General features: G+C 46.1%; 1 protein-coding gene and 1 pseudogene across 1 annotated transcript in view; both read left to right on the top strand.

Annotated features, from left to right (window-relative positions):
• TSNARE1 (t-SNARE domain containing 1) overlaps window positions 1-22,516 on the top strand; it is a gene marked incomplete in the record, with an annotated part of 405,182 nt that overhangs the window by 187,707 nt on the left and 194,959 nt on the right. Inside the window, 2 exon segments of the mRNA XM_073629371.1 lie at window positions 16,984-17,074; window positions 19,674-19,748. Coding sequence (XP_073485472.1) covers window positions 16,984-17,074; window positions 19,674-19,748 — 166 coding nt within the window.
• On the top strand, window positions 8,200-8,363 carry LOC141146457 (U2 spliceosomal RNA; annotated as a pseudogene).

Raw genomic sequence — 22,516 nt, 5'->3', positions numbered from 1 at the left:
GGGGGGGGGTCGCACCAAATATTGATTTGATTTTTTTTCTGTTTGCTGAGTACTGTGCAAATGTGTTAGTCAAGTGTGAAGAAATCCTGTAAAGTAGTAAAAAATATATATTTTGTTTATTTTTATCTATTTACAAAAAATGCAAAATCAGCAAACAGAAGAAAAATCTAAATCAAATCAATATTTGGAGTGACCCCCCCTTTGGCCTCAAACCAGCATCAATTCCTACATTTGCACACTTTTATTAAAGGTCATAGTTCTACTTTAAATAGTCCTATATTGATTACTGTACTGTTTATGATGCCTTTGTGATGGAAGGCTACAAGGCCGGTTGGCTTCAAGGAGATCCTCATACAGAACGGCTTCAGCTGGCTAGTCGCCATACAATATAGAGCAGCATTCCCCTACCATCAGAATTCTTGTCTTAAAAATAGATGGCAATATAAAAAAGTAAAAAAGCTATAAAAGAGTCAATAAAAAATTATATCACAAAGTGCAACCAATTGGGATGACGAGCAGATCTATAACAAAAGTGCATCTTGTGCTACATAGTGCCACAAAAGCAAAGTGGAGTAATAAGTCTTTCAAGTGATAGGTGCCCCTGTGTGTCCTCGGAATAATCACAGAGGGGCTCTTCTACACTCACCAGCGGGAGTCAATCACTTGTTAGAAGTAGGTCACCAATTCACTCAGATGTTTAATGGATCTCCTCTGTCGTCCTCCTCCGCTATCCATTCAATGTGCCTCTGAGAACATCATAGGGATATTGCATTCATATAGTGTTAGAGAAAAAGGCGACCTGGGAAAACTACTATAGCGCAGCAAACTTATTTAAAAGCCCAAATAGCAATAAAAGTAGTGCACTCGCATAGATTGGTGCAACCACAAACTGCCCCCTCATGCCCACCCCCCCCCCCACCCCGGCACCTGGAATGACCTGCTCTAAAACCAGCGTGCGCTACAGATGGTGGAAGTGACATCACAATCGGAAGTCCCGCCTATACGCGTTTCGTCACAGCTAGGATTGGTTCTTTGTGGTAAATGGATTTTGAAGTTGTTGACATAGTATAGCAGCCTTTCACAACCAACCTTTTTTACCCCAAAGGAACCCTTGAAATAGATTTTAGCTTATCGGGAACCCCAGCTATAGTCAGATTTATTGGATGACAATGGGAAGAATGACACCCCCGACATTGGTGGTCAATGAGAAGAATGTTCCTTACATTGGTGATCAGTGGGAAGAATGTTCCTTACATTGGTGATCAGTGAGAAGAATGTTCCTTACATTGGTGATCAGTGAGAAGAATGTTCCTTACATTGGTGATCAGTGAGAAGAATGTTCCTTACATTGGTGATCAGTGAGAAGAATGTTCCTTACATTGGTGATCAGTGAGAAGAATGTTCCTTACATTTGTGATCAGTGAGAAGAATGTTCCTTACATTGGTGATCAGTGAGAAGAATGTTCCTTACATTGGTGATCAGTGAGAAGAATGTTCCTTACATTGGGGATCAGTGAGAAGAATGTTCCTTACATTGGTGATCAGTGGGAAGAATGCTCCTTACATTGGGGATCAGTGAGAAGAATGTTCCTTACATTGGTGATCAGTGAGAAGAATGTTCCTTACATTGGTGATCAGTGAGAAGAATGTTCCTTACATTGGTGATCAGTGAGAAGAATGTTCCTTACATTGGTGATCAGTGAGAAGAATGTTCCTTACATTGGTGATCAGTGAGAAGAATGTTCCTTACATTGGTGATCAGTGAGAAGAATGTTCCTTACATTGGTGATCAGTGGGAAGAATGTTCCTTACATTGGTGATCAGTGAGAAGAATGTTCCTTACATTGGTGATCAGTGGGAAGAATGCTCCTTACATTGGTGATCAGTGGGAAGAATGCTCCCTACATTGGTGATCAGTGAGAAGAATGTTCCTTACATTGGTGATCAGTGGGAAGAATGTTCCTTACATTGGTGGGTGATCAGTGAGAAGAATATTCCTTACATTGGTGATCAGTGAGAAGAATGTTCCTTACATTGGTGATCAGTGAGAAGAATGTTCCTTACATTGGTGATCAGTGAGAAGAATGTTCCTTACATTGGTGATCAGTGAGAAGAATGTTCCTTACATTGGTGATCAGTGAGAAGAATGTTCCTTACATTGGTGATCAGTGAGAAGAATGTTCCTTACATTGGTGATCAGTGAGAAGAATGTTCCTTACATTGGTGATCAGTGAGAAGAATGTTCCTTACATTGGTGATCAGTGAGAAGAATGCTCCTTACATTGGGGATCAGTGAGAAGAATGTTCCTTACATTGGGGATCAGTGAGAAGAATGTTCCTTACATTGGTGATCAGTGAGAAGAATGTTCCTTACATTGGTGATCAGTGAGAAGAATGTTCCTTACATTGGTAATCAGTGAGAAGAATGTCCCTTACATTGGTGATCAGTGAGAAGAATGCAGCCTTTCACAACCAACCTTTTTTACCCCAAAGGAACCCTTGAAATAGATTTTAGCTTATCGGGAACCCCAGCTATAGTCAGATTTATTGGATGACAATGGGAAGAATGACACCCCCGACATTGGTGGTCAATGAGAAGAATGTTCCTTACATTGGTGATCAGTGGGAAGAATGTTCCTTACATTGGTGATCAGTGGGAAGAATGTTCCTTACATTGGTGATCAGTGAGAAGAATGTTCCTTACATTGGTGATCAGTGAGAAGAATGTTCCTTACATTGGTGATCAGTGAGAAGAATGTTCCTTACATTGGTGATCAGTGAGAAGAATGTTCCTTACATTGGTGATCAGTGAGAAGAATGTCCCTTACATTGGTGATCAGTGGGAAGAATGTTCCTTACATTGGTGATCAGTGAGAAGAATGTTCCTTACATTGGTGATCAGTGAGAAGAATGTTCCTTACATTGGTGATCAGTGAGAAGAATGTTCCTTACATTGGTGATCAGTGAGAAGAATGTTCCTTACATTGGTGATCAGTGAGAAGAATGCTCCTTACATTGGGGATCAGTGAGAAGAATGTTCCTTACATTGGTGATCAGTGAGAAGAATGTTCCTTACATTGGAGATCAGTGAGAAGAATGTTCCTTACATTGGTAATCAGTGAGAAGAATGTCCCTTACATTGGTGATCAGTGAGAAGAATGCTCCCTACATTGGTGATCAGTGAGAAGAATGTTCCTTACATTGGTGATCAGTGGGAAGAATGCTCCTTACATTGGTGATCAGTGAGAAGAATGTTCCTTACATTGGTGATCAGTGAGAAGAATGTTCCTTACATTGGTGATCAGTGAGAAGAATGTTCCTTACATTGGGGATCAGTGAGAAGAATGTTCCTTACATTGGTGATCAGTGGGAAGAATGTTCCTTACATTGGTGTTCAGTGAGAAGAATGTTCCTTACATTGGTGATCAGTGAGAAGAATGCTCCCTACATTGGTGATCAGTGAGAAGAATGTTCCTTACATTGGTGATCAGTGAGAAGAATGTTCCTTACATTGGTGATCAGTGAGAAGAATGTTCCTTACATTGGTGATCAGTGAGAAGAATGTTCCTTACATTGGTGATCAGTGAGAAGAATGTTCCTTACATTGGTGATCAGTGAGAAGAATGCTCCCTACATTGGTGATCAGTGAGAAGAATGTTCCTTACATTGGGGATCAGTGGAAGAATGCTCCTTACATTGGGGATCAGTGAGAAGAATGCTCCTTACATCGGTGATCAGTGAGAAGAATGTTCCTTACATTGGTGATCAGTGAGAAGAATGTTCCTTACATCGGTGATCAGTGAGAAGAATGTTCCTTACATCGGTGATCAGTGAGAAGAATGTTCCTTACATTGGTGATCAGTGAGAAGAATGTTCCTTACATTGGTGATCAGTGAGAAGAATGTTCCTTACATTGGTGATCAGTGAGATGAATGTTCCTTACATTGGTGATCAGTGAGAAGAATGTTCCTTACATTGGTGATCAGTGGGAAGAATGTTCTTTACATTGGTGATCAGTGAGAAGAATGTTCCTTACATTGGTGATCAGTGAGAAGAATGTTCCTTACATTGGTGATCAGTGAGAAGAATGTTCCTTACATTGGTGATCAGTGAGAAGAATGTTCCTTACATTGGTGATCAGTGAGAAGAATGTTCCTTACATTGGTGATCAGTGGGAAGAATGTTCCTTACATTGGTGATCAGTGAGAAGAATGTTCCTTACATTGGTGATCAGTGAGAAGAATGTTCCTTACATTGGTGTTTTGGGTTGACCCCAGAACTGTCCAGGAGTCATCAGATGGGAGGTTGGTCAGCCTCAGCTCACGGAACCCCCATCAACTTCTGGAGGAACTCGGGTTGATTATGGTGGCTGTAGAAGAATGATATAATATCCTTAGACTGTGGACAATAGACCACTTCTGCCGTCACACTTCATGCAATCAATCAGCCGGTGACCTTTGCGGTTGTAGATTAGCGGTAATGTGATGTTTTATGTCACTTCTATTCAATCATAATTCATCCCCATGGCTGGACCCTTTATAATAACACACACAGCATGTCCTCCGTATAATTCCTTCATTCCTGGGATTTACAGCACCTGAGATTTTCATTCTTTTCTTGTCATTTGCTGTGACGTCTGTGATTGAATGATCTCTGTGCCAGCAGTTTGAGAGTTGAACTGACATTAGACATTAACTCTTCCTCTTGACCTTCACTTTGTAAATTTCAAGCAGAACTTGTGTGTGTTTGATTTTTTTTTTTTTTTTTATTGCAAACACTTTGAGTTTGCAAGTTGCAAATAATGGATGCTTTCTTGAAGATCAGCGTTGCATTTTGTTTTATCCATGTTCTCTCTGTAGATACAGCGCAGTGAGTGAGGGTTGTCACCCCGGGACAGGAAGTGTGTTTCTGGCAGGAATATCGGGTGAAAATAGAGGGGGGGGGGAGGGGCGAATGCAGCCACCACAACTGAGGACTGGCAAGCTGCAATATACAAATGTTATGTTCTTAGGTTTAGATACGAGGTCTGTCCAGAAAGAATCCAGTCGTGTAATATGGAAAATAGACATTTTATTGAAAAAGATACAAGAGACCTTGTACATGGGACCTTTCATGCCAAGACCATAATTTAGGGAGCGGAAGACCTCAGTAGAAGAACATACAGGCACCATCCCATAATGCATCAACCGTCTATAAAGATTACTCTCCAGCTGACCACTTGTGCTAATAAAGGAGAAATATTTAGAAATGTATTACTACATAAATTGACACAACTTAAAGGGTAAGATCACCTTGGGGTTATTATATTATATAAAATACTTTGTGATTCGTTTACCATATTATTTGTTACCATATCCCAAGACTTAGACAAGCAAGAGGATCTTGAGAAAGCAACTCACAAGCGAAACACGTTGATCCACTACGATCTGTAGAGTGCTTATTCTAAAACTGTCTGATGTTAATGGATATGGTTTTTAAAGGGTAAGTTCAACTTTTAAAGAAATATCTGTAAGGTGATCTTACGCGGGGCCCCCTCCTCACCCTCTCCTGACTGGGTAAGTTTTGGACATTCAGCTGAGGGGATTTCTAAGCTCCAGACTTCTGACCCGGACATACCGGGGCTCAGAACGGCAGATTGCCACGGTCCAGGTCAGCAGGACTGGGGGAGGGGGTCCTGTGTAAGTTCACCTCACAGATTTTTCTGTAAAGGTGAACTTGCTCTTTAAAAACCATATCCATCAACATCAGCCAGTCATTTTTTATAATAAGCACTCTACAGATCATAGTGGATCAACGTGTTTCGCTTGTGAGTTGCTTTCTCAGGATCCACTTGCTCGGCTAAGTGTTGGCATATGGTAACTAGCAAATAATATGGTAAACTCATCACAACGTATTTTATATAATAACTCCAAAATGGGGGATCACGACAAAGTAGGTACAAAATTAAAAGAAAAATACACCATATAATATATATAACTTTTCTGTAAGGATGCACCAATATAGTTACATAATACGTGAGGTTGAAAAAAGACACAAGTCCAACCTATGTGTGAACATAGCGTCTGAAAAAAGGCATTTTGCAGATAGAAAAAAAAAAGTGCCAATAATGGCCCAAAAATGAAATCCTATTCACTTAAATTCATACTTTTAAAAAGTAAAATATACAATTATATAAAAAATATATATATTTTCTGTTTAAAACTGTCCATTTCGGTTCTCAGCCGAGTGCATCCTGAATTTTCAATTTCGGTCTGAAATTTCATGCATTTCGATGCACCAATAATTTCTTGTTCAAAATTTTTATTAAGGGAAAGAACAAAAAAAATCTCAACAGGAAGTATTAAAAATAAATCTTCCCCCAGGATATAAGAAGAGGTAATAATAGTGTAGTGACACGTTGCAGAGGTGGGGACGCAGCCCTTTGTAACGAAACATACAGAGAGAGATTAAAGAAACAAGGCCTAACATGACATCGTAAGGCTACGCGGTGCGAGTTAGTTTGAAGACACTTAACAGATTGTCGGTAGGTGAAATCCAGGAACTGATATGATTCCTATGAACCAAGGCTGATTACCGGGGACTCCGGCCGGAGTTGCCTTGTTTGACAGACAAGTGTCTAAGAGTCCTCGATACGGAGAAAGGTCAAATTGTAGGATAAACATTGGAGAGCATTTGTAGGTCTGACCTTAGGGGGGGGAATGTCCAGCCTCAGCATGACTGGCAGATATATTGGTCAGACCTGAAAGATTTACATGCTGAAGAGAATAGCTGAAGGGCGGAGGGAAAGGAGAAGGAAGTAAGAAGAGAGGATGAAGAAAAAAAGGAGTGCACCACTAATTTCATGCCAAGATCCTGCGTCAAATCCTCGGGCACATTAGTATTTGGAGTCTGCAGATCGGCTTCTAGTTCTCACTCTGTCAGTCGCCGATCTTCCTTGGTTGCAGCCCATTGAACGTTCTGAAGGTGTTCTGCTTGTTGCAGGCCCTCTATAATGTGGATCACTTTCAGTAGATTCTCCACCATCTTTGAAGCATTTGTGCCAGTCTTTTATTTGCGCTGCACTCATTTCACCCCCCCCCCCCCCCCCCAAAGCCTTCTGAATAGTTTCCGTGGAGGAAATGTTCAAGCTTAACTTAAAGTGGGAGTCCATGCAAAATCTAAAATCCCTGCATCTATAGACACCAGGGATCTAACACTAACCTCTCTATCCCTGTAAAGAAAAGAGGAGTATACATACCTTTTTTTGGAAGCCAATCTGACCCACTCCGACCCAATCTCCAGCGTCAGAAGCTCTGCAGAGGACACGGAGGACCATGGCTGTGAAATGAATGGGAAGTGACCTCACCCATAGACTTACTATGGGGCTTCCATTGTTTTCCGTCTCCTCTGCACAAACCTACATAGAGAAGCTGTGGCTCAGCGTGGGAGTGGGTCATATCGGCTTCCAAAAAGGTATGTATACTTTTCTTTACAGGGATGGAGAGGTTAGTGTTGGATCCCTCGTGTCCATAGATGCAGGAATTTTAGATTTTGCATGGACTTCCAATTTAAAATTTGATGATTCGTTGCTTTACTCACTCTGGCATTTTGAATGCGACAGCCACAGAGTACATAAGCTCACTCAGTGGCATCTAGCACTCCCATTGACTGATTCAGTGGGAGTGCGCATTCTGGTCCACTCTCCTTGGCTGCCAGGTTTCTTCGACGTTGCGTAATCCTCTCTTTACATTAACAATTGCTGGACTTTTTCTGGACAGATCTCCATATGCTTTAACCTGTTGTGAACCTTACCGTACACACTGTGCCCCATGAGTGTGATGAAGGCCATATGGTTTTGGTTGTCATACCCCCCTCCCAGCTGGCATGGTTCCCTACAGTATTTACCCTTTTGCCACAAGATCTTCTCCGTCTTTGTGATTTAATGACCACCTACTCCACTTCACAACATCTAATAATTAGCATTAATACCTTTTTTTATACTTTAATCCTCAGTTCCATGATCATCTATCTGCACACCGATTTCAGGCTATGGCGACCAGTTTGCTGAAGCCATTCTTTATGCAGCCAACTGGCCTTGTTGCTTGCCCTCAAAGCTTTTCCAAGAGTTCTGTAAACCAGGGTCAGACCAAGTAGGGTAGAACTACTCTCCAACCCCCCCCATTAAAAATATTTGCTGCAGCATTCAATTTTCTTGGCCTTCTTGCTTTTTGGCCTTTTGGCTAAGATCAAGTGTAGTATCTGTTCTCAATGGGAAAGAGAACCGAGCTCCTCCAGAATGGGAGGGGGTTAGGGGAAAGGGGGGCTGCTGTGCTAGCTAGTATCTAGCCTGATGGAATTCGGTGGGAATGGTGGGAGGACCCTTTTTTCTTCTTCTGGGTTTAATCTGGCCTGACTCCCACAAGCTTGTCCCCGGTTGATGGCAGGGCTCTCCCTAAGTTTAAATGCCTTCCTGGTAGGAATGGGTCTGCACTTATCTGGCCAGGGGGCTGAGAGAAGCCCACGGTGTACGTGCCCCTGGAGTGGCAGTCCAGGGGTGTCGTAAATATTTACAATTGGGGAGCTCACCATGAGTTTTTCGGCACCATGGTCACTACGCCATTGCAAATGCCTCTAGGGCTGGGCATTTTGGCTAAGACCAGAGAAAACATTTATTTACGAGCAAAAGGCACCTTTATGGTTTTGCACCTTGGCACCAAAAGCACTTATTCACTTCCCCTTAATTTTTTTTGTTTGTCACTGCACTTTTTGCACAGCACTGTATGTACCTTCTCACCTCCCAATTAGTAGGGTGCAGGTCCTCGGGCCTGCCCTGAAAGTCTTGGGGAAAGGCTTTTTGGCTATGTTCTCCCCCTCCCATGGTGTCTCCCCTCGGGGAGCCCCACCTAGTACTTGAGTTGGCCTTGCTTCCGCAGGCCTCCCGAAGAAAGGGGTCTGCCTGGTTTGGACTGGTTGGAACAGTGACTACCCCAGTCCTATCAGGAGCCTTGTGCATCGGGGGATCAGGGTTAGGGGTCCTTTCTCTTCGGAGGAGGACCATGTGTACACCCTGTGTGCTCACTTTTTTTTTTCATGCACCCGGTGTTACATTTTGTGAGTGTGTTTTGCTACAACGTTGGGCTCAATTTTCTGGGGTTTATATATATTCTCTCCAAATGCTAAACCTGTACTTTATTACTATGCCCCTAAGACTATGTTAGTAAAGGCAGACCCTCCCACCTAGCAGTGCCTTATAAATGCATCTCCCCTTGCAGTGTATCTACCTGGAGGGGATGTGACCAGAGTTGGTCTAAGCTGCCTGGAATAACGAGTTTATAGTTTTCAAACACCGAGCCTGTTATCTTCTTATAGAAGTACACTTCTGTTTCTGGGAATAAACATCAGCATATCATCTTAGATAATTTAATTTTTTTTCTGTACATCTTATTCCGCTTTCATTAATCTTTGTCTAGTGGGAGTCCCTCTCCCTTATAACAGCTGTGGATGTCTGTTATTACCATATACAGCATGATCTTACACGGCCTCTCTCTGGTTTGCCGAATTGGACTGACAGGAAGCTGGTAGGAAGCCATGTTGTCATCCCTTAGGAGACCTCTTTATCTTCATGTCCAGCTTGTCTGACTTGCGCTCCAGTTATTCGGTCTGTTGCTTTGAGTCTATCGGTGTCAGCTTTTTATATTTCTCAAAACACGTCCAACATGTAGACTGTTCTGGATTTCACTCTGTGTGTACGATGGTTGTGTTGAACATAAAGTACAAACATAACTGGCCATTGCTGCCATATTACATCAGCCGTTCTCAACCTTGGACCATGGAGGAACCCTAGAAATAATTTCTCAGTCTCAGGGAACCCTTGCTAATATTTTATGTAAGCATGTTCAATTAGTTGTAGATGTGATAATGCAGTAATAAGGTATGGAGCACCCAGGACAGACCTACGGTAACCATAACAATAGGATGCCTATGCATTGGTGGTCTGTGAAGAATTTCCTATTTCTATTGGGGGTTGCAGTTGCGTAGTGCTTCGCCTACACTGGAGATCAGCGGACAAGTGCTCCCTAAAATCAGTAAAAAGTGGCCATTTTACACTGGAAATCAGTGTACATTGGTGGTCAGTAGAAGTAGTTACTCCCTTATAATGGTGGCTATTGCAAGAGGCACCCCCTATACATTGCTGGTCAAAAGTAGATGCCTCCTTATAATGATGGCTAGTGGAAGAGGCACCCCCTTACATTGCTGGTCAGTAGAAGTAGTTACCACTTATAATGGTGGCTAGTGGAAGAGGCGTCCCCTGTACATTGATTGGTCAGTGGAAGTATAGTTACCCCCTTTATAATGGTAGCTTGTGGCGGAGGCACCCCTTACGTTGTTAAAATTAAGTGGTAAGCTTTGGGTTGAGTTCATCCTGAGCATTAGATTTTCAGCATTTGCCAAACGTGCATACTAAATGGCCAGATCAAGCCACCCAAACCTTCTTTTAGTCTTTTTGTGGTGGTATCAATACCTGCACTGAATGAATGATGCTTGCTGGGTTGTTGCGTCTAGTAACCAAGCCACTGGCCATCTCAGGTGACATCATTAAACAGTTATGGTCGTGACCATTCTTGGTCAGTGATTCTGGCTTGACATTCAGCAGCCATCTGACAAGATGTCATTTGCAGTGCGAGTCTGTCAAAAGCCGAGGTCTTTGGTAATCTGTAGGGTAAAGCATCAGATTGAAACCAAGCCATTGGGTATCCCGGGTGACGTCATTGACCAGATATTGCCCTTGGTCAATGACATCAGCATCACTGGCTGTCTTATTGGACATTCAGCTGCCGGCTGGTAAGCTGTCATTCGTGGTGAGAGTCCTTTTTACTTTTTTGCTTAGTCTTTACCATTGTATATGTTTATCTTCTATTTACATTTTTTGCGAATGGGTAAAAGGTACGCGTTCACCCGGGGGGGGGGACTGGCTGGCTATTTAGAGGCCCTTGTATTTCTAAATGAGACTTAGATTCCAATAAATCATCCCTTCCCTCCCCTAGCAGACCCCAGGGATGTGGGGATAAGGCCCTTGCCCCATCAACAAGCTTTGTTTTTTGCTTGTAATCCCCCTTTGAAATCAATGCTGGGCCCAAAATGTCTAGCTACCCATGCCTGTTTTTTTTAAACCAAAGCTTACAATTTGGCCTTGAAAGGAAGCAGAGATCCACAGAATGATGAAGCAGGGAGATCCTTGCAGTGAAAGTCCTCAGGTACAGCTTCCTCTCCAGCAAGGAGAATAGTGATCAGCACAGTACTGACATCTCCAAATCCCCTGAGATTACCAAGCTAGGAAGCTGGGAGATCCTTGCAGTGGTGGTCCTCGGGTACAGCCTCCTCTCCAGCAAGGAGAATAGTGATCAGCACAGTACTGACATCACCAAATCTCCTGAGATTGCCAAGCTAGGAAGCTGGGAGATCTTGCAGTGCAAGTCCTCAGGTACAGCTTCTCCTCCAGAAAGAAGAACAGTGATCAACACAGTACTGACATCACCAAATTTTCTGAGATTACCATGGTAGGAAGCCGGGAGAAACTTGCAATGGTGGTCCTCTGGTACAGCTTCCTCTCCAGCATGGAGAACAGTGATGAGCACAGTAGTGACATCACCAAATCTTCTGAGATTACCAAGCTAGAAAGCCGGGATTTCCTTGCAGTGCAAGTCCCCAGATACAGCTTCTCCTCCAGCAAGGAAAATAGTGATCAGCACAGTACTGACATCACCAAATCTCACTCCAAATCTGGTGAGACGATGGGCCAGAGGCAGCAGAGCCTTAGCTGATCTCACACTGCAGAAATATATGGCTATAAGGATGCAGAACAGGGGTGCATAGGCTCACTCATAGACCAGGTACTGCAATGCTGGAGGAGGATTTCAAGACCAAAATATTTTTTTTTTCAAGGTTCTGCTTGATTAGATTTCTAGATGTTCCCTATAACACAGCAACTATTCACTTTTAGTGTTTGCTTCCACTAAAAGAAATACGTACAAGTATGTCTGTATCGTTTAGCTCACTACGATTCTACATATATTCCTTCCCAGAAGGTTGGGGTTATACTTTAATCTATTGAACTTGATCTATATTGTAGTAATCGGCATCTGATAATGCCCTTGAGTGGATGCAATGGTGTAAAGAAAGGAAAGCCGCGTCCTGCAGCCTCTCCATCGTGTATTTACTGTACGCCTCGTGAACCCTCGCTGAGCGCCCCGCAGTGCTGTTCCACATGGAGAGTTTTACACATTCCCATGCTGGCCCAGCGAGGCCGAAAGCCCTGTAAATATTGACTGTGCGGAGATTAATGTCACTACATAAGTCATTGTTGGCCGTCCACCCTCTTTAACACCACCGAAGAGGCCCCAAGCGTCTCCTCGCCACACTCCTCTATAATTAACTGGTGTAGCCTGCGAGGGAAGTCACCCAGGGTGTGCTAATAATTACAATAATGAAATGTCTTTCGCCTCCTGTTTTATTAAATGAGAGGAAGTTTGCTGAACGATGGGGAAATTTTATCCTTATTTCTTTTTAATCAGCTTTCTCTGATGAAGCACGTCTTAAGCTGCGTTTTGGGGATCCTACTTGGCTCTCCAGTATTACATGATTGTGTTTTATAGCGTTTAACATCATCTGCTAATGCCAGAACAACCACAATAGTAAACCTCCCTATATATATGAGATCCTCTATCCATAGCTGATCCAGAGGAAGGCAAAGAGCCCCAGTGACTGTGAGAGAGCGAAGGTTTGCGTCTCTCTCTCCCTCCCTACGGTAACTTTGGACTTCATCTATGACGGGACTCTATGGCTGAACTCTGGATGGAGGTTAATCTATTTGAGCATCCACAGTAAAGATCTGCTGATCTTGGATAATCTGGGGGTGCCTTATCTTGTAAATACCATCAATGCTCCCCGTCTTTCCCTATTTCCAGCAGCTGAATACCCTTTTCAGTGGAAAAGGCAAACCAATTGGTTACAACCTAATCCAAAACAACGAAGGTGTTTTCTTATCTTTCCTCTATGGTCACATTACGTCCCACAAGTCTGGTGTTTATTGGAACTCGTGTACTTAATTGATTCGTCAAGTCCTGGTTTTAAAGCATCTACATCAACTACATGCAGCACTCTTAAAGTGGAGTTCCACCCACAATTTTCACTCCTCACCATGCAGTACCAATGTGCATCTTTAAAATTAATTGGCAATTCATTTTTTTCTGTTGCCTTCCCAGATTTATGCCTATACAGTGGAACCTCGGTTTGCGAGTAACGCGGTTAACGAGCGTTTCGCAATACGAGCACTGTATTTCTAAAATTCCTAACTCGGTTTGCTAGTGTTGTCTCGCAAAACGAACAGGATTCAGGCCAAAGCGTTGTGCAGTACTGCTTTTGGCCTGAGGTGGGGGGAGGCGCCGGAGCCGAGCAGAGCCGAAGGTCACGTTCGGAAATGCATTGAAAGGCCCGAGTACCGCACGTCTGACCTCGGCAAATCTCGGAATGGAAGTCTTTCCGAGGTTTGACGAGGTCCGCCGAAGTGTCCTCGGGCCTTTTTGGTCGTTTCCAAGGCTCTCCAGCGCCCCCCCCCCCTGCCTCTGGCCGCATGCGGTATTGCATCTCATTGAAGTGAACAAATTATTTTCGTTTCCATTGACTTCAATGGGAGAACTCGCTTTGATATGCGAGTACTTTGGATTACGAGCATACTCCTGGAACGGATTATGCTCCTAATCCGAGGTTCCACTGTACTTCACTTCCTCCTTTAGGGCAGCGGTTCAGTACATCATTTACGATTTTGCATTGGCTCCTGGGAGATATTGGTCAGCTTGGCATGGCTCCCGTAACATTTAACTTTGGTGTCTATGGAAATTCTTGTTCAGCTTGACATGGCACTGCTCCCGTAACATTTACCATTGGCGTCTATGGAAAATCCTGATCAGCTTGACATGGCAAGCTGACCAAGATAGCACTGCACATGCGCGAGATCGGCAGCCAGCATGCACGAATCCAGGAAGGACACTGTGGCTTCCGATGCCCACACTGGAGATGGTCTGTGCACGAACTTCACATAGTATGAAGACGATGCTGCACAAATGGAAAACTGGGCATTACAGCATACCTTTGTTACATTGTACGAGGTATGAGTATTCTAGGGGTAATTTTATCTTAAGTCATATTTCGGCCGGAACTTCGCTTTAAAACAAAAAAAAGTGGATCCTGTTCCCTTAAAGCATCTTATGCAGCACAGTGCTTGTGGTGTGTAATTTGGCCCCCTGTAACACCTAAAATACCTGGCTGATCCTGCCTGGCTATACCCTCCCCCCTGTATGCTGACTCTGATATATCAGGGCTGCTGAGCTCTGAGACTGGAGTCAGCGTACGTGCCTCCGTCATACGCAGCCTGCTCTCCTGTGTCTCCTCTGTCCTCATCCCCCCCCTCCCCTCTCTGTCTGCTCGTACCAGTGCCCACCCCACCCCCATTACTGCTGCTCTCATATCTGCAGCTAAATGTTGTAATCCCCTCTGTGCCATTATAATAAGTGTACCTGTGCAATGTAAAAAATCTGCCAATATGTACCTTGTATGAGCGTAGCTGACTGTCGGTGTTCACATCGGCGCTCTCTCCCCTCTCTTCCCCTCCTCCCCGGCTGACATCAGCGGGAGGGCTTGGCCCCACCCACCGGAACTGTGAGCTGAGAGAGAAGAGAGCCGAGGAATCAGCTGAGCACCGGGAACCCCGAGCTTATATAGGTACAGATCGGCAGATTTTTTACATTACACAGGCATAGGGACACTACTTATTATAATACAGAGACGATGGGAGGATTTTAACGCCCAATTTCAACTCCCCTGAGGAAGCTGTTCTGTGCGAAACGCGTAGAGAAGAAGTGGATGCATTGTTGTATGAATCGCATGTTCATGTGATAAACTTTTATTATCTTTTAAATTTGCTATGAAATAAAAATGATGAATATATTTATCAGGAATATCCTTCCTGATCCTCCAGAAGGCAGATGGACATTCTCTGGAGGTATTACCTAGAAACTTTCGTATTCCGTTTTATATTTTATACATTTAGGAATACATCCAGATGTTTTAAACACAATCTGCCGAACTGGCCAGAACTAGTTGTGTCTTGCTGAAGCACTGAATCACCCCCCCCCCCCCTCCTCAACTCCACAAGATGGTGGGGAAGGGGGAGGTAGTTTTGTAGTAAAAGATGAGCTCTGGTAGAGGGCGAATTAAAGTCATATTGAAGGTTGATGTTTGTTTATTTTTTTCAAATAACAGACACATCTTGCTTACCTGCTCTGTGTAATGCTTTTGCACAGAGTAGCTCCGCTCCTCCTCTTTTTGGGGTCCCCGCCCGTGCTCCTGGCCCCTCCCTTCCGCCGAGTGCCCCTATAGCGAATAGGCTTGCTCCCAAGCCCCTCCTCTGTTTGTCCATTCAGGCGCAGCCACGGCTCGGCCCCACCGCCACTCTCTCCTCCTCCTCATTGGCTCACTGGCTGTGATTGGCAGCAGCCAATGAGAAGGGAGAGACCCTGGAGCGCCGCTGTGGAATGTAAACGGTGTTCAAATCACACATGTGAGATATCGCCGCGATTGTCGGGGGGCGAGAACAATAATTCTATCAGAAGGCCTCCTCTGTAACCTGCTTACTGTTACTTTTTTTAAAAGCGTCGCCTATGGAGATTTTTAGATACCGTAGTTTGTCGCCATGCCACAAGTGGGCGCAATTTCAAAGCGTTTAATGCTGGTTATCTATTTACTCGGCGCAACATCATCTTTCACAATATACTAAAAAAATGTGGCTAACTTTACGGTTTAGTTTTTCTTAAATTCATAAGTGTTTGTTTTTTTTTTTGTTTCCCCACAAAAGTTGAAAAGACCGCTGCGCAAATACGGTGTGACATAAAATATTGAAACGATCACCATTTTATTCTGCGTAAAAAAAATGTGTGTGTGTGTGTATATATATATATATATAAAAATATACAAATTTACACACACACAGTGGAACCTCGGATTGCGAGTAACGTGGTTAACGAGCGTTTCGCAATACGAGCACTGTAGTTTTAAAAATAGTAACTTGGTTTGCGAGTCTTGTCTCTCAAAACGAGCACGATTCAGGTCAAAGCGTGTGCAGTACCGTGTTTGGCCTGAGGTGGGGGGGGGGGGGGCGCCGGAGCCGAGTGACGCCATTCGGAAATGCACGGAAAGACCCGAGGACAGCTCGGCTGACCTCGGGAACGGAGTCTTACCGAGGTCAGCCGAGGTGTCCTTAGGCCTTTCCGGACGTTTCAGAGCCTCTCTGGCGCCCCCCACCTCTGGCCGCATGTGGTATTGCATGCCATTGAAGACCATGCGGAACAAATTATTTTCGTTTCCATTGACTTCTATGGGGAAACTCGCTTTGATATGCGAGTACTTTGGATTACGTGCATTCTCCTGGAACGGATTATACTCGTAATCCAAGGTTCCTCTGTATACTGTGTGTGTGTGTGTGTGTATATATATATATATATATATATATGTGTGTGTGTATATATAGATATAAATAGATATATAAATAGAGATATATATATATATATATATATTATAAAATGTTTGGTGAGTAAATTTTCTAGCACAAAATACTGATTTTAACTTCTAAACTACATGAAAGGGTTAAGCAGTGGGTTGGACTGGTGCATTTTGTAGACACCACACACAAGAAGGGCCCCACCCCCACCCCCCCGTGTCCCATAATGCACCTCACAAAGCTTCATTTTTATTTTGACGTTTGAATTCAAAAAACATAATTCTCTTAGTTCTCCGATAAATAAAAGCGGCCCCTCACCCCCCACTGTTTTCGATGAGTAATATAAATGGGATGGGGACAGTGAAGACGATGCGGCTCGCACTGTGCAGCATGTTATTATTTCTCTAAACAAATTAATTGATATTATTTTTTTTCATTTTCTATCATTTCAGGCACTTCACACAGCAGGAGACCAACAACACTATAACTTCCAGTACTAAATCGATCCGCCAGCTGTCAGAGATTGTGAGAGGATCTACTCGGGTAAGAAATGGGGAATGCTGGGAAATAAAGGTGAAGCTGGATTCAGGCTGATTATCTGGCCATGTGCTACGAAGCCCGCCAGACTGATTATAAATATTCATGTCTCGGCTCCCGTATTTTATTGGGTTTACAGAACAGCTTTTATTGCTCCTTCTCCATCAATGTTTTATATGCAGTTTCATTGTAAGATTGATGATCATTTGCACCGCTGCTGCCCCCTGGTGTTTGGGATAATACATGCCCCTGCCCGGCTCTCAACTGCTCTAACTAGACTACCCCCACTTAAAGGGGAGTTCCACTCCTAAAATTATTTTTGCATTAATCAGCTGCATTAAAAACGAATAATAACATTTGGAAAAAAAAAAAAAATCACTCCCCTCTTAATGCCTGTTGCTAGGGGGTCCCTCGTAATCTGCCTCCTCACCGCGGCTCCTGACGTCACTTCCCTCGGCGCCTTCGCTCGCTACTTCTCCTGGGAGGTTTGTGTGTCGTCATTTCCCAGGAGTCAGCGGGAAACGCCGAGGGCTTCGTTGCCATCACAACGGGGCGGGCACTTCCGACGACTCCGCCCGTTGTGATAGCAACTGGACTAGTTAACGGTATCCTGTCGAAAAAGCCCCCTGTCGAATAATGCCCGCCCGGTATTAGGCATGCGCAGTACTGAGCCGCCAAACATTGGATTCCACTGTTCGGCGGCTCCACACTACGCAAGCGCTGCGCATGCGCAGTACGGGGCGGGCATTATTCGGCAGGGAGCATTTCTCGTCAGAACAACGGCGCTATGCGCGATATCGGGGAGAGAACGGGATGCTTGTGGGCTTCACATGCCCACAAGCAAAATGAAAACTGCCTGAACACCGTTCTCTAAATTCTTATTCCAGATGAAAGCGGACATCGGGGGACACATTTTAAAGAAGACGTGAGTGGCTACAATGCTATTTGAAATGCTTGTGAAAGGTTAAAAAATTGATTGTAGTTGGAACTCCGCTTTAAAGAGGAACTGCAGTCCGCTCACATAATTTGTAATAGACACATCTTTGCCATTCTGAAGCTTCCCTCCAACCACTTTGCATATTTTATATATACTGCGATTCTGTACTTTGACAAATATGCTGCAGAGATCTCCCTCCACTGAGTCTGGCTGCAGCCATTTTAACTGTGGGCAGCTGAAGCTGCTGCCTGTTTACTTCCTGGATTTACACTGAGGCACGCCTCCAGCTCTGCAGCTCTCATTGGCCCTCTTATGACTCATCCCTCCTCCCTTCCTGGCAAACTCTCAGGGGAGAGAGCTGTGTATGATGTCATAAGTCTAGGATAATGACCAGACAAGAAACAGGAAGTGGGCTGTATAAGGGATTTACTGGCAGAAAAAATGTTTTACTATCCAAAGTTAAAAGGGTTTTAAAGGTTCGTGTTTTTTTCACCTTCATGCAGCCTATCATCCTATGCTTGAAGGTGAAAAAAACACCTGGAAGTAGTGGGTGAGGGGAGGGGTTTGGGTGCAGGGATGGGAGTGGTTTGGGTGCAGGGAGAGGAGGGGTTTGGGTGCAGGGAGGGGAGGGGTTTGGGTGCAGGGAGGGGAGGGGTTTGGGTGCAGGGAGGGGAGGGGTTTGGGTGCAGGGAGGGGAGGGGTTTGGGTGCAGGGAGGGGAGGGGAAGCAGTTTGGGTGCAGGGAGGGGAGGGGTTTGGGTGCAGGGAGGGGAGGGGGAGCAGTTTGGGTGCAGGGAGGGGAGGGGGAGCAGTTTGGGTGCAGGGAGGGGAGGGGTTTGGGTGCAGGGAGGGGAGGGGTTTGGGTGCAGGGAGGGGAGGGGAAGCAGTTTGGGTGCAGGGAGGGGAGGGGTTTGGGTGCAGGGGAGGGGAGGGGGAGCAGTTTGGGTGCAGGGAGGGGAGGGGGAGCAGTTTGGGTGCAGGGAGAGGAGGGGAGTGGTTTGGGTGCAGGGAGAGGAGGAGAGCGGTGGGGGAAAGAAGCGGTTCTGGTACAATCTCCGTCCTCTTCAAGGGTCACATGTGACTTTTATACATAAATGTTTATCTTCTTCCATCTCTGGATCGTTCTCCATTGGGGTTCTCTTCTCTCTATGGGATGCTCAGTGTCGGGGTTTGTGGGGTTGTCACCTGCCTCCTGCAGGGAAATGAGTGTCTCTGGAAAGGGTCCCCTCCCCCCACCTCTTCCCGCCTCCCACCTCTTCCCGCCTCCCACCTCTTCCCGCCTCCCACCTCTTCCCGCCTCCCACCTCTTCCCGCCTCCCACCTCTCCCCGCCCCCCACCTCTCCCCGCCTCCCACTATCCAGCCGGCGGCTGCACCCAGAACCTCCGGATATGACGGATCATGTGACCTCCTCCTCAGTGGCAGTGCCGGGGTCTCACCACCAAATTTTAGGCTTCAGCGCTGTCACATGATGAAGAGTGACATCACCGGCTGTAATGATAGGAGGAGCCATGAGGGAGCACAGTGTGGGGGAGGGGGCTTTGCACAGGTACCGCCCCCTATGGTCACTTCTAGTCGCAGCATTCTACATTTGCAGCCTGTGGTTGGATAAATGGGGGGCAGAAATGAGTCATTTTATCCTTTTAACTCTTCACTTTCTATTATTGCAGCAAGAGCGCCTCCAGCTGGACAGAATAAAGAGTCAGCTCTCCGATTCCATCCAGCACTATGGCACCGCGCAGAAGGTAAGGACCGCCGGACTACTGATTGGTGGGTTATAACCGGAGACAGTGATGTCCAAAATGGATCCGAAAGTGTTACATTGTAACAGAACAAGCTGTCCTGCAGAATGTATCAGTTTACAAGGATGAGACCAGTGCCGGGACAAGGTCATCTAGAGCACCGGGGCGAGCATGCCAAATTGTGCCCCCCCCACAAAGATGTATGAGCATTGTGTGCCAGCAAAAATCTCTTTCCCCGAAAAAAAAGTCTACCATTAATCTGCATGATTACCCCCAAGCATAAATCCCCCCCCCAGCACAAATCCTCTCCCCTCTCACTTCAAATCCCCCCTCCCACCCCCCAGCACAAATTCAGCTTACAACCCTCCATCCAAGCACAAACCCCCCCCCCCCCCCCAAAAGAAAATAAGTTCCACTCCTAGCACAAACTCTCACCCCTTCCCCCCACCACCACACACACCATATTACCTTTTTAACACAAATCCCCCCTCCCAGCACATATCCTCTTCCCCCATCCCTTCTCTTAATAAATTTCCCCCAAATCACCCCTCCTATCACCCCTCCTATCACACCTCCCCAAATCACCCCTCCTATCACCCCTCCTATCACCCCTCCCCAAATCACCCCTCCTATCACACCTCCCCAAATCACCCCTCCTATCACCCCTCCCCAAATCACCCCCTCCCCAAATCACCCCTCCTATCACACCTCCCCAAATCACCCCTCCCCAAATCACCCCTCCTATCACACCTCCCCAAATCACCCCTCCTATCACCCCTCCCCAAATCACCCCTCCCCAAATCACCCCTCCTATCACACCTCCCCAAATCACCCCTCCCCAAATCACCCCTCCTATCACCCCTCCCCAAATCACCCCTCCTATCACACCTCCCCAAATCACCCCTCCTATCACACCTCCCCAAATCACCCCTCCCCAAATCACCCCTCCTATCACACCTCCCCAAATCACCCCTCCCCAAATCACCCCTCCTATCACACCTCCCCAAATCACCTCTCCCCAAATCACCCCTCCCCAAATCACCTCTCCCGAAATCACCTCTCCCCAAATCACCCCTCCTATCACACCTCCCCAAATCACCCCTCCCATAATCCCTCCTATTACACCTGCCCAAATCACCTCTCCTCAAATCACCCCTCCTATCACCCCTCCCCAAATCACCCCTCCCCAAATCACCCCTCCTATCACCCCTCCCCAAATCACCCCTCCTATCAACTCTCCTCAAATCACCCCTCCCCAAATCACCCCTCCTATCACATCTCCCATTACCCCCAAGCATAAATCCCCCCCCCCCCCCCAGCAAATCACCTCTCCCCAAATCACCCCTCCTATCACCCCTCCCCAAATCACCCCTCCTATCACCCCTCCCCAAATCACCTCTCCCCAAATCACCCCTCCTATCACACCTCCCCAAATCACCCCTCCCATAATCCCTCCTATTACACCTGCCCAAATCACCTCTCCTATCACCCCTCCCCAAATCACCCCTCCTATCACCTCTCCTCAAATCACCCCTCCTATCACCCCTCCCCAAATCACCGCTCTTATCACCTCTCCTCAAATCACCCCTCCCCAAATCACCCCTCCCCAAATCACCTCTCCCCAAATCACACCTCCCCAAATCACCCCTCCTATCACCCCTCCCCAAATCACCCCTCCTATCACACCTCCCCAAATCACCCCTCCTATCACACCTCCCCAAATCACCCCTCCCCAAATCACCCCTCCTATCACCCCTCCCCAAATCACCCCTCCTATCACCCCTCCCCAAATCACCCCTCCCCAAATCACCCCTCCTATCACCTCTCCTCAAATCACCCCTCCTATCACCTCTCCCCAAATCACACCTCCCCAAATCACCCCTCCCCAAATCACCCCTCCCCAAATCACCCCTCCTATCACCCCTCCCAAATCACCCCTCCTATCACACCTCCCCAAATCACACCTCCCCAAATCACCCCTCCTATCACCCCTCCCCAAATCACCTCTCCCCAAATCACACCTCCCCAAATCACCTCTCCCCAAATCACCCCTCCCCAAATCACCCCTCCTATCACACCTCCCCAAATCACCCCTCCCATTATCCCTCCTATTACACCTGCCCAACTCACCTCTCCCCAAATCACCCCTCCTATCACATCTCCCATTACCCCCAAGCATAAATCCCCCCCCCCCCAGCAAATCACCCCTCCTATCACACCTCCCCAAATCACCTCTCCCCAAATCACCCCTCCTATTACCCCTCCCCAAATCACCCCTCCTATCACACCTCCCCAAATCACCCCTCCCATAATCCCTCCTATTACACCTGCCCAAATCACCTCTCCTCAAATCACCCCTCCTATCACCCCTCCCCAAATCACCCCTCCCCAAATCACCCCTCCTATCACCCCTCCCCAAATCACCCCTCCTATCAACTCTCCTCAAATCACCCCTCCTATCACACCTCCCCAAATCACCTCTCCCCAAATCACCCCTCCTATCACATCTCCCATTACCCCCAAGCATAAATCCCCCCCCCCCCAGCAAATCACCTCTCCCCAAATCACCCCTCCTATCACCCCTCCCCAAATCACCCCTCCTATCACCCCTCCCCAAATCACCTCTCCCCAAATCACCCCTCCTATCACACCTCCCCAAATCACCCCTCCCATAATCCCTCCTATTACACCTGCCCAAATCACCTCTCCTATCACCCCTCCCCAAATCACCCCTCCTATCACCTCTCCTCAAATCACCCCTCCTATCACCT

Source organism: Aquarana catesbeiana, linkage group LG05 (genome assembly GCF_042186555.1).
Source record: "Aquarana catesbeiana isolate 2022-GZ linkage group LG05, ASM4218655v1, whole genome shotgun sequence".
Taxonomy (NCBI): Eukaryota; Metazoa; Chordata; class Amphibia; order Anura; family Ranidae; genus Aquarana; species Aquarana catesbeiana.
The sequence above is the reverse complement of the archived record's forward strand: the minus strand, read 5'-3'. Positions and strand labels throughout refer to the sequence as shown.